Genomic DNA, 13294 nt, shown 5'->3' on the forward strand with positions numbered 1-13294 from the left:
ATCTCCTTCTGCACCATGACCGCCTCGCAGAAGTCCAGCACAGCCTGCCACGACCTCTCATATTCCACCATGTTTCGGACCACGGTGGGCAGCGAGAGGTCATGGCCCACCACAGCTGTTAAAGTGCGGCGCTCCTCCTCCCAGGCTGGGCATACTTCCAGTGTGTGCTGGGCAGTGTCCTCCGGGCAGTCGCAGTGGTGGCATACTGCGGTCATTTCTCTCCTGGCCAGATCCTTTAGATACCTCCCGAAACATCCATGTCCCGAGAGGATCTGAGTCAGTCGAAAACTCATCACGCCATGGGTCCGGTCTAGCCACTTTTTGAGAACCGGGTGAACCGCTTCGATGGTCAGACGGCCTGCGCTGGGATGCGCCAGCCTCTGTTCCCAAACCTCCACCATTTCTAGGTGGATTGCGTCTCGTCGTCCTAGAATTTCTCTCGGAGCTAGCGAGTCTCCATTATGATGCGCCTCCTTACGCCAACGGTAAGCCGCTGCGAGGGCTCTCGCATCTAGGTCCCACGGTAAAGACCCTGCCAAAACACATGCTGCCTCAAAAGAGATCGTGCGGTACCCTCTTATCACTCTCGTTGCTATTGCCCTTTGAGGTGCCCTAAGTAGGGCTACCTCCTTCCTTTTTAAAACGTCAGCCCAGATTGGGGCTCCGTACAGGGCCATGGATTTAACGACACCCATGTACAGCCGTCGACATGACGCTTTGGGCCCCCCCGTGTTCGGGAGTATACGCCCTAGAGCGCCAGCTGCTCCCAGCAACTTCGGCGTCAGGCGCTGGAAGTGGGGGCGGAAATTCCACCGGCTATCGAGTGTGAGGCCAAGGTATTTCATCGTGGACTCGATGCCGATCCGGGTTCCACCTACCACTATATGCGCATCCGGCGGTGGCGCGTTGCGGGGCCCGTGGAAGCATAAAGCTTCCGATTTTTGTAGGGCCACCTTTAACCCCAATCGCCGGATCCGACCGACGACGTGAGCGACTCCTGCCGTTGCCAGTATGGCGGCCTCCCTAAAGGTTTTCCCGCGAGTTGTCACCAAAGTGTCGTCGGCGTAACAGGTGAGGTTTATGCCTCGCAGGTTTGCGCCTCGCAGTACCCAATCATACCCGATATTCCACAGGAGTGGCCCTAGAACCGACCCCTGTGGAACACCGCAAGACATCGAGTATCCTGCCCACTCTTCCCGACCCGGGTAAGTAACGAACCTGTCCGACAGGTAGGCGTCAATTGTTCGCCTTAGGTATTCTGGTACCTGGTGGTACCGCAGGGCCTCCTTAACACAGCCCCAAGGCAAGGAGTTAAAGGCGTTGGCAATGTCCAGGGACACTGCCAAGACGATTTCGCCTCGGGACACCGCCTCGTCAGCGAGGGCCTTAACACGCTGAATGGCGTCGACTGTTGAACGGCCGCTGCGGAAACCAAACTGGCAGTCTGCCACATCAGGCCCGACACGGGCGAGGTGCTTGGTAAGACGGCTGGCTATTATGCGCTCAAGGAGCTTCGCAATCTCATCAAGTAGCACTATTGGGCGGTAGGCAGATGGAGAGTCTGCCGGTCGGCCTTCCTTTTTTATGAGGACCAGCTTGCCTGTCTTCCACTGCCGTGGAAACCTGGCTTGATGAAAGCAAGCTGTGAACATTTGCAGCATTCGTGACTCCAGAGCGTTGCTGGCCAAGACCCAGGCGCAACCCGGTATGCCGTCAGGCCCAGGAGCTTTATTTTTTGACTTGAGTCTTAGCACAGCTGCACCAAGTTCATCGCCAGACACGTCAGGTATCCCCTCCTCGTCACCTTCAATTTCTGCGGGGGTTGCCATTACTGGCGGTACGAAGTTATCGCAGGCCGGGAACAGCGCTTCCACCACATTCCGCAGTAGATCCGGCTCAAGACTTCGCGTTAGGGGGGGAGCCCAAGGGCGAAGTCTGTTTCGGACCATCCTGTATGGTCGCCCCCAAGGATCATTATTTAACGTTCCGAGCATTTCCCGATATGAGTCCTCCTTTGCCTGCTTTATAGCAATCTTCAGGCTTTTTGCACGCTCTCTATATGTTGCATATAATTCTGTCTCCCGGGCAGGATCTCGGAGCCTACGCCTTCGCTGATGACTATAAAGACGCCTCGCCGCAACGCATGACTCTCGGAGTTGTGCGAGCTCCGGAGACCACCAGTAGACCTGACGTTTAGGAGGAAGAGGCTTGGCTCGGGGCATCGCTGCATCACAGATCTTCGTCATGGCTTCGCCGAACCATTTCGCCACCTCCTCTACATCTATTGGATCCACGGGAATCGGGTTCCATGCTTGGACCTCAGCAGCAAGAACCAATGCCTCTCTGTCTAGGCGTTTTAGCGCCCATCTTGGGCCGTCACCTCGCAGGGACTGACTAATTGGGCCGCTCGGAGTACCTGGGAGTGCGGAGACCCTGAACTGTATGTAACGATGGTCGGATAGGGACTCTACGCTCTCAAGCACCTCCCAACCCTGAATACGACGGGCCAAGGCAGCATTAACAAATGTTACGTCGACAATGGAACCACCCTGTTGTCGCACACATGTGTTGATAGACCCCTGATTGACAACAACCAGGCCAGCCGCAACCGCCCATTCCTCTAGTTCCCGCCCACGTGCATCCGTTGCTGGTGATCCCCATGTGACAGACTTGGCATTAAAATCACCCGCAACAAGCACGGGACCCAGATTGCAGCGACCGATGACCGCTCCTACTTCTAATAAAAAGGCTTTAAATTCGGCCACACTCCTATTGGGCGAGAAATAAACACTGACCACTGTGATGCCACCGAGGAGCGCGGCCACGAATCCCTTCCCTTTTTCCACCTTTTCGAAAGGCGGTGAACCAGCAGCTGTTTGGGTAATTATCGCCGCCGTGTCATCGTGATCCCCAGCCCAATTGTCCCTTTGGGGGATATGGTAGGGCTCGGACAGGATAGCCACATGTACGGACCACTGCGCCATGCTCTGAAACAAGAGATCCTGAGCATCGAGGCAGTGGTTAAGATTCACCTGCACAAATTTTAACGCCATTATGTAATTTCCATTGGCGCTGCCTGCTCACCCTCGGCCGCATCAGTGGCGGGTTGGTGGACGGATTGCGAGGAGGCTCGGGAGCCATCGCCATTCTTCTTCCCCTTCTTGTTGATTTTGGAAGCAGCGCATGTCTTGCTCCCAATCGTGTGTCCTGCCGGTTTACTGGCCGCCGCGCAAACAGCGCAGTGCGGTGTGGCAGAGCACGTGGCCGCCTTATGGCCGGACTGGCCACAGCGGTAACACAGGTCGCTGCGGTCCTCTTGAGCCCGACACTGCGCGCGGACATGGCCCACTTCAAGGCAGCGGAAACAGCGCATAGGCTTTTTATCTAGCAGTTGGACCCTTGCCGATACCCATCCAACAAGCAGTCGGCCGCTGTCAGTCAACTTTTTGACCACCGTAATTGGGCAGCGGACCCAAATGGAACCCAGACCTGAGAAGTCCTGTCGGATTTCGCCGCACTTTATTTGGTCTAAGTGACACGCGCCCACTTTAACCACAGCTTCTCTCACGTCTTCAGGCGTGACAGAGTCATCCAGGCCTGAGATGCGGACTTCAGCGGTTTTTGTAGGCCTAGAGACTTGTACCACCTCATTATTTAATTTCTCCCTCAATTTATCGGCGAGAGCATCTGCTTTCTCGCCGCTGGTTGCACCGGGAACCTCAATGATGGTAGCCCCTGTGACTGCTCGTTTGAACCGGACTCCCTCGATCTGCAGTTCATTTAGGTCAATTTTGGACCTAGCCTCCTTAAGAAGGTCCCCATAGGTGGTTTTGTCTCCCTCAGCTTCCGGCTTCAGCGTGAGGACAATCGCCGATGAGCGTGGAGGACGCAGCTTACGGGCCTTCTTCTTCTTGGGAGCTGCTTGCTGCGTTGGAAGACCCGTTGCCTTTTTCTTAGTGCCCTTTTTAACCACCTTTATCCATGTCTCGTCCATGTTGGCCGGAGCAGGCGGTAATGGACGAGGCTCACGCGGTACTTCCGCAGGTTGAGCCTTCTTTCCCTTCTTCTTGCCCTTTTTTGTTGCCGCTTTCTTCCCCTCATTTCCAGTAGCAGAAGATGGTTGCAGAGTATTGGGTGCCTTCGATTTGTTTAGCCCGCTAGATCCAACGGTTGGTTGTATCGCCGGAGCTTCACGAGCTGTTGCAGCCTGCCTGTTGTCCACCTGAGATGCAGGTTGGGTCGTCTTTTTTGTTGTTTTGTCTGCGGCCAGCGGTGGCCGCACAGTCTTCGCTGGAAGGAGCCTATCTTCTAACGCTTCCAGACGGGCGTTCATCATTGCGCCCACTCTCGTCATCATCGTGCGCTCGGCTTCCTCTTGGGACACGCTAGTTGTCACAAGCGACTGCTGTGGGGCCGGGGTCAGCGGGGATGGTGCTGCTCTAACGAGTCGCAGCTCATTCCTTAACTCCTCTTGCTCCTTTTGGAGGTCTCCTATTTGCGTTTGCAGTCGAGCGACAGTCCGCTGCAGCATCTTGGTCTCCTCTGTGGTGGTGCGTTCAAGCATCACTTGGGCAAAGTCAGCGATAGCAGAGGCCGCTTCCTTTAACTTCCGCCGATAGGTACCTTTCAAGTTCTTGGACGTAGCAACCACTTGGTTTACTACGGCCACGCTGTCAAGGACTTGTGTATTTAGAGCCGACATAAGCTGGCTCTCTGCCTCCGTGCCATGCGCAAATCTGCGATCCGCTGTTGGCCGCATGCGGATGGTCATATCTTCTAGCTCCACCTCAGCATTTTCAGCCGCCAGCCGGCTGAGTTTTTCCTTCGCCGCTGTATAAGCTTCTCGGGTCTTGCCCAAGCCCGCATATTTACCAGTAGTTTTGGGACTAACCCTTGTTTCAGGGTTCTCGACAGATTTTTTCGCCTCCAGCTCCTCATCGCTGGGCTCCGAGAGCTCTAACCGCCTCCTTTTCTGACCCTCCTCAACCCAGAAGCGCCCAAACGATAAGGAACTGGACTCAGATCCAGACTCCGGCAAGCGAAGGGGTCGGACTGCTGTAATCGCGTGGGGACTTGCACCTACTATGTCGAGGCGCTCCAGCGACACCCGACACTCTCGCACTGGTGCCGCGGTAGCCTCCTCTGTATACACCTTCGGGGCGCTCGTCCCCGCCGGGCCCTCGGAATCACTGACGTCCGATTCTCGGGGGGAAAAGAATTCTCCCCCACTGGGAAAGTCACGGATGTCCACCCTTGTGGGGGAGAAGAACTCCTCCCTCCCAAGTGATGAGAGGATGGCCTCCGCGGCACGAGCCCTCCTCCCACAGAACACCCTCGTGGGGATTGGTGTGGGGGTCCGCACATATTCTTGCGGTACCACGGGTGCCTGCTCCTCTCCGGCCTCGCCATCGGGGACGGCATGGTTTATAAAGCGCCCTGATGCATCTCGGATCGGGTGTGACTCTGGGGGCCCGGGCCTCGGAAAAGGCTCCTTGTCCTCAGAGTCACTCCCTCCGCGCAGCCGTAATGCAAAATCGGTGTCCGTTATACATTTGCCAGAGTCGTCGTTTATCCTTCGCGAGTGGTTTGCCCCCCCAGAATACGGTGGGCGGCATGTCACCACAGCGCGGGCACTTGCCCGTTCTGTGGTGACATCGAGGATTGGAACCTCCTGGGGTAGTATATTCTCGTTATTGCCACTCATTTTTTGCTATTTTAGGGAGGTATGCCCCTCCTGCGACGTTAGTGACTGGGCTCCTCCCAGCCATGCATCCTATCGGCACGCCAGCCACACCTTAGGATTAGGGATTTTTTATAGTGGTTAACTCCACGTGACCTTCCTCTCAGTGAGGCAGGTCCCCGGTCCGCTCAGTGCGGGTTACGGGTTGCCCGACGGTGGCCGTAACCACAACGTCGCACCAGGCGGTCTGCGCCAGCCCACGGCAGCTTGTTTTGGAGCACCGACTCCGTCCCGGGAGGACCTGGCGTCTCGCACTGTGCCCTCTGCTGGTTTCAGAGGGACACGCGGAGCCGCACATCTGGACCCCTCTCCTCAGGCCTGTCCGGTTTGGGAGGCCCTGTCCGGCATAGCCCTGAGGATCATTGGAGCACACAAACACGGCATTAAAGCCAGCGCAGGAGAAAAACTCGACTGCCATTGCCGACTGTCACTGGTAGTTTGCAGAGGGAGAATAGCAAACGCGCAACTGAGCGGCTATCCTCCCCCTCCCAGGGTGCACCACAAGGAGGTCTACCAGCCCTGCACCCCCTGTTTTGGTCTGTCTTGATGAGCAATTAGGAGAGCAGTACCCAAGATGGAGCTGATGCTGAACCCTGGCTGTACCTAGTGGAAATCAGGTTTCGTGCAACATAGGCACACGCTGTTTTGGTCTTCCGACACGTCTTGATGAGCACTTGGGAGAGCAGTACCCAAGATAGAGCTGATGCTGAACCCTGGCTGTACCTAATGGAACGCAGGTTTAGTGCAACATAGGCACACGCTGTTTTGGTCTTCCGACACGTCTTGATGAGCAATTAGGAGAGCAGTTCCCAAGATGGAGCTGATGCTGAACCCTGGCTGTACCTAGTGGAACTCAGGTTTCGTGCAACATAGGCACACGCTGTTTTGGTCCTCCGACACGTCTTGATGAACACTTGGGAGAGCAGTACCCAAGATAGAGCTGATGCTGAACCCTGGCTATACCTAGTGGAACTCAGGTTTGGTGCAATATAGGCACACGCTGTTTTGGTCTTCTGACACGTCTTGATGAGCAAATGGGAGAGCAGTACCCAAGATAGAGCTGATGATGAACCCTGCCTGTACTTAGTGGAACTCAGGTTCATTTATTGTTATCAGAACTTCCACCCCTTTTAACCCCCAGTACCTACTGCATGTTAAACGTGTGGTAGCTCTGGTCAGGTGCCTGCTTCATCTGGCAGCCCTCCAGGTGTTCCAGGTCTTGAAGAACTTAACCTGCCTACAGCATACTCTACCAACTTCAGATTAAAAGAGTTTTACCTCTGATCCGATGCGTCCAGCAGCACTCCAGGTGTTCCAGGTTTTGAGCTGTATCCGTCATACACTACCCACAACACGTTGAGCGAGTGTTACCCACCCTTTGCCCCTGACCCTTTGCACTCAGCAGCACTCCAGGTGTTTCAGATCTGGAGCTTTCCCCATCATACACTACCAGCGGCACGTTGAGCGAGTGTTACCCGTTACCCCTGACCCTTTGTACCCAGTAGCACTCCAGGTGTTCCAGGTCTGGAGCTTTCCCTATCATACACTACCAGCAGCACGTTGAGCGAGTGTTACCCCTGACTCTTTGCACCCAGAAGCATTCCAGGTGTTCCAGGTCTTGAGCTGTATCCATCGTACACTACACACTACCAGCGGCATGTTGAGCGAGTGTTACCCCTGACTCTTTGCACCCAGCAGTACTTCAGGTGTTCCAGGTCTTGAGTTTTCCCCATCATACTCTACCAGCGGCACGTTGAGCGAGTGTTACCCCTGACCCTTTGCACCCAGAAGCACTCCAGGTGTTCCAGGTCTTGAGCAACATCGTACAACCAACAACACGTTGAGCGAGTGTTAGAAGAGTGGAGAAGAGAAGAGGATGACTTTGTAAATAAAAATTATTATACACCCTTCCCAACGATTAAGACTATCTCCATAATATCAAATTCCATACAAATCGGTTTTATTGGATCCCATACAAATTTCCATTACCCCCCCCCCCCCCCCACCCCCCGTTTCTGGGGTAAAACCTATCCTATGTCCTTCCCCAGGACTCAAACTATGTCCATACCTCATTTCATCTTAATCGGTTCAGCGTTTATTGATTCCCCATACAAATTTCCACCCCCTTAAAGGGTGAGTTCTTGAATAAAAAGTATTCTATGTCCTTCCCCGGGATTCAAACTATCTGTATACCAAATTTCAACAAAAGGCTAGTGTTCCCTCTGGGTTGTAACGTTGGAAAGTCAGATGGCAGTCGCTTTCGTAAAAACTAGTGCCTACGCCAATTCTTGGGATTAGTTGCCAAGCGGACCCCAGCAGACTTCCATGAGCCGTGGCAAAAAGGCTGGGATAACGCTAGTAAGATGATTATATATATAAGATATTGCCTTAGTGCAAATCATTATCATCATGCTATATAATTTGTATGTATTATATGAATACATAGGTAAATTGTTAAGAGTAATAAACGATTATATCAAATTTACCGAAAGTTTTACTTTAACCTAATTAAAGTTATAAAGTGACGCATAATGTTGCGAAAGTATCAATATTGTTTAGGCGGTCGCGTTATTTCAAGCAGCGGCCGGCGTTCGGTTACTGTGTAAAAGTCGTATCTTCGCGCGTTTTCAAATCGACTACGGGCTCTTAATGTGGTATTCCATGCTGGTCAATCAATAGTATTAGGTAAATAGGTCACCAATTAGAAACAACTATGGTTATGACGATACCAATTGGGTTGGGGGACACACCACTTTTGTATGGGAGCAAACTTTTTTCTGCTGCGTTACCGTACAAAATGTAACTTTTATCTGATCAAGTTGTTAATTTTAATGTGTTAATTAAATGCTTATGGATGTAATAATTCCCGTGTAAAAAAAAAGTTAAAAAATTCAAGATAGTTTTTGAAAAATCGGTTTTTCTTTGCTAGGGACACGAAATCAGTGTTCTAAAAGTTGATTCACCCTACTACATCAAAGTGACGATATAGATTACTAATCAAAAATTATTGTAACCAGAAAAACCTTTCAAGTTCATGTTAACTAATGGTTTTACCAATAAAATGTGCTTTATAGCAGTCTCCGGGAAAATCTAATAAGAAAAAAAAACTGTACTTAAAATTTTGTTAATTTTGATTGGAGAAGTGCCTCCTTCTACTCCCTAAATTTGATCCCACTATCCTGAGTTGGGGCGAGGGTCCCTTGAAATTGGGAAGCTTAACATGCTTGCTGATTGATGATGATGATGAATTTAGCGGCGCGCCAACAAACTGGTTACTCCAGTTTGGCGCATTTATAGTATATGTGTAACTGTGTAACTGTATTATATGAATAAATTCATAAAAAAAAAAAATGGATTTATTTTGTTATATTTTATATTTTTTTCAGGTGGAGTATATTATAGTTAAATTTGATGATGAAAACCAAAAGGCAACTGTAAGTCTCAGGGCAGATGAGCTGCTCCCACAATTACAGGAAAAAGAAGTTTCAGATCCACAGAGTAAGTATTTATGTAATATATCAACTAAGAGAATGTTTTAACTAAGTAGTTATTAGTAGCAGTACTGTCAAATGTGACTACATATAGAAGTTGGGCACTATTTGGGATTTAGAGAACTGTATGTTTTGAGTACACATAAAGTTACCCTTGCATATGGTATTTATAAAAATGTTAGATAATATTTGTATTTCAAGCAAATTTTTCCCATATATCATCAAAAGAACCATATAATAATAATATCCAAATGGGAAGGAATTGTTGTATTCTGTATTAACACAGTAGGCAGGTATATGTAAAGCCTGACCAGGAATATGTGATCACGCGCCACGTTGCGGAATTTCATTGGAACTAATATTTTCATACTATACTGAACTGTCACCCTATACATGAGAATAAACACCGCCCTCTAGAATTGATCATATTGTATGCATACGCTTATACTTTGTTTACATCAACAGTGATGCCTTTCCACTGAGCAATTCACCACACGACTGAGCGAAATGCGATTATGACTCCAATTTATCGGCCCCATTTGTAGTGCTCGTTAGGCCGGTGTTTACAAGGTAATATAATTATATGTGTATGCTTGAGAGAGTCTCGCTAGGTGGTTGGATCAAGGTTAGGGTCAGATGCAGAAAGCGCTGATCTTGGTTGGACACGGCGCGGATAGTCCGCCGGTTCCTCTCTGTGGCCCTGACCACCGGCAGTTTGGGCCCTGCCCCGCTGCTGACGGCACTCTAGGTTAGGGTTTTTTATAATGTGTTTATATGTTTTTTTTTTGTATTGTTTTTGTACCTGTTTTTTATTATACTTTTTTTTAAATGGCGTTCCCCTCTTGTGGGTTTTGGCAGGAGGGATTTTGCACGCAGGAAGAGAATGTTCGGTGAATAATTAATTTTTTGAAACCTAGTTAGAACAAAAACATTTGTTATGGACAGGGCCCGTACATCATGCCGTTGACGCAAAAATGACGTAATTTAACATACAGTGAGTTTTTATGAGAACACTACAAGATTTAAATAAGTAATCTGTTGTCGCGTAGAATAATAAATATTCATCAAACAATCTATTAGGTATTTAGTTGAGTGACAATAAAATGAAAGTCAGACGTTTCTGTATAGTACAACCGGATTAAGTCTCACCTCGAAATCCTTCCAAAGATATGAAATTTGGTATGTATGTTAATTAAAGGTCTCCTTTTCATGTCCACACTATTTGACATTTGGGGACCTCGAGGAATCGCAGCCATCTTGGAAAATGTGTACCATCCTGGAGAAATTCGCGTTTTACTCTAAATATACGTTCTCTATGAAAATATGGTGTAAGGCAACATTAAAGCTTATTAAATTCTACACAAATGAGTCTTAGATAACATTGCGGAAAAAATACATCTTGTTATAGAAAATAATAGCTGAATCCAGATTTAGCGCTTATACCCTTTCAGGGGATATTCTCTTAATATGAAACTTGGAGGAATATGAATTCCACTTTTGTCTATACATTTGTACACTTTCTACTCCAATATCAACATTTTACTCGACTGCGACTTAAACGGAAAGTAGGGTTATGGGTTTAAATACTGATAATCAGTACACACTGTAGCTCAGGATACTGAACGGGTTTTTTAAAACGACATATTGGTAGATTCCTCTTGCCCTTCACAACCTGTTTACACCTGTTTAAGAAAAATCAATACAGCTGCCTTGAGAGGACGCCGAATAGTAAATCATATTTTTACTTCTAAACTATTGACGCCTAAACTATTGAGTGGATTTCAATAAAATAGACATCAGTAGATCCATAATTGGTACACGAGTGCTATGCAATACAAATTTACTAAAATAAATGGAGGAAAAATGTGTAAAACTTAAAAATGTGACTATAAAAACAGATTTTAGGTCTTAAATGGGGTTTAAACAATAGTGACAGTAATGAAATTTGACACCTACAATTTCAGGGATCCCTGTAGGCGTGTCATAAAATTGGACCTTCGGGGACCACGGGGATCAAACGCCATCTTGAAAAGTATGTCTTTTTTGGTTTTTCTGTTTTTCTCGGAATATCTGGGTTAAATGTGAATATTGTGTATAGCGAAACAAAAGCTTATCAAGTTCTACACAAAAAATGTCCTGTCCATGTCCCTAAAACGGAGCTTTCTTCTAGAAATATGGCTCAGAAGTCAAAACTTACTAAAAGTCAGCTACCCCCACAGAGTAGGTATTTTCTATTTTTTTATCAGGTAGGGTTTTATGCAGCCGGCCACTGGACAATAATACTCTCGGTTTTTTTTGGACATCAATATTTTGAAAAGAAAATCTTTTATATACATACTATAAATCTTTGATATATTTGATATGATATGAATACTATAGACGAGGTACAAATCGGCAGCCGGTTACCCGTTAAAGCCATGGCCTGACGTCGTGGTCTTGGCCAATCATTTAATGAGGTGAGCGTGACTCTGCAGTTTTCAGTACCTACTCGTGATTGACTAAAATAAATAAGAACGGCCTATTCATTTATACAGTAAATTTATTTAACAAATTCATGGCTTCGTTTGCTCCACTCACTTGTGTTTGTGATATGATAAATAAGATAAAATATGAATGACTAATTGAAATATTAAATAATAACCCATGCATTATTTATTATTTACTTTGACTGTAAATTCGTAGCCATTAGAAAATTGAGAAAATAAATCACTGAACTTATTGGAAATAATTGACGAAGACGAGGATATCTGGGTTGCTTTTTAATAGTCCTAGTGCATCTGCTTCTAAAATATCTCTTTATACTATCAAAGAGGATATAATAGGATAGAGCGGTACTGTCATAGTAAATTTTGTAACCACAGTAAATTCACTGCCATCTATCGACACACTTTAAAACTAAAAATGAAGATTTATAAAAATACGATAAAATGTATTAAAATATGGATAAATGTTTTTTATTTTATTTTCAGTAATTATTTCAACGATTTTGACCCATGATCTTTTACTGATATGCGTTAAAAATGTTAAATAACAAACGAAACCATCAATGCCCTCTATACGAGAGTAGGCCAAAGGTAGTGGCGCCATCTGATCGAGAATCAAATTTTCGTGATTTTCGAGGCAAGTTTTTTCCTCAGACATTATCCATCTATTACGGAGTTATATCTATCTTTGATACTATGCAGGTAACTTTAATCCTTTAATAGGGAACAATACAACGTACAATAAGATTTATAATCAAAAAACCGGCCAAGTGCGAGGCGGACTCGCGTTTCAAGGGTTCCGTACATTACACAATTTTTAACAATGCATTTTTTTATGTGAAACGTGAGTGAATTGTCTTTAAAAAACCCGTAGTGGTCAGATCTTTGATACTATGCAGGTAACTTTAATCCTTTAATAGGGAACAATACAACGTACAATAAGATTTATAATCAAAAAACCGGCCAAGTGCGAGGCGGACTCGCGTTTCAAGGGTTCCGTACATTACACAATTTTTAACAATGCATTTTTTTATGTGAAACGTGAGTGAATTGTCTTTAAAAAACCCGTAGTGGTCAGATTAAGTCCGACTCACAACGCTTGACTGCACATTTCTAATAGGTATTCCTATCATCTATAGGTAAATAACTATTTTGTGTATTTTTTTTTTCAAAATTTTAGACCCAGTAGTTTCAGAAATAAAGGGGGGGGGGGAATGGTTATTTTTTGCCTATTTTCTTGAATAATTTCTAAATAGACCTGTACCGCTGGCTATATTTTGAACCCTAGGTTATAAAAAAGTCAATTCTGTTTTCGCTTATGAATACTTTGTTAAGATGTAAATCTTACATTTTGTTTTGTGTCATATATATAATTTGCTTTTTTAGTAATTTGTTAATTTGTGGTAATTATTTTTTATTTTGAATTATTTTGGAGAAAAAAATATTCGAGAGAAAACATGTAACTGTGTTGCATTTAGGATAGTGTTTTTAGTGTGAAAACATAGTTTGTGTCAATTACGTCCAATGCAATCTGATACTATGTCATAATATTCCAAATGACACAAAAAAATTTAAAGTAA

General features: G+C 46.6%; 1 protein-coding gene across 1 annotated transcript in view; it reads left to right on the forward strand.

Annotated features, from left to right (window-relative positions):
- Positions 1 to 13294, forward strand: part of LOC134754842 (glutamate--cysteine ligase) — a 61497-nt gene that overhangs the window by 17990 nt on the left and 30213 nt on the right. The window contains exon 2 of the mRNA XM_063691279.1: positions 9127 to 9238. Within this exon, the coding sequence (XP_063547349.1) occupies positions 9127 to 9238 (112 nt within the window). The remainder of the gene's footprint in view (positions 1 to 9126; positions 9239 to 13294) is intronic.

This window comes from Cydia strobilella, chromosome Z (genome assembly GCF_947568885.1).
Source record: "Cydia strobilella chromosome Z, ilCydStro3.1, whole genome shotgun sequence".
Taxonomy (NCBI): Eukaryota; Metazoa; Arthropoda; class Insecta; order Lepidoptera; family Tortricidae; genus Cydia; species Cydia strobilella.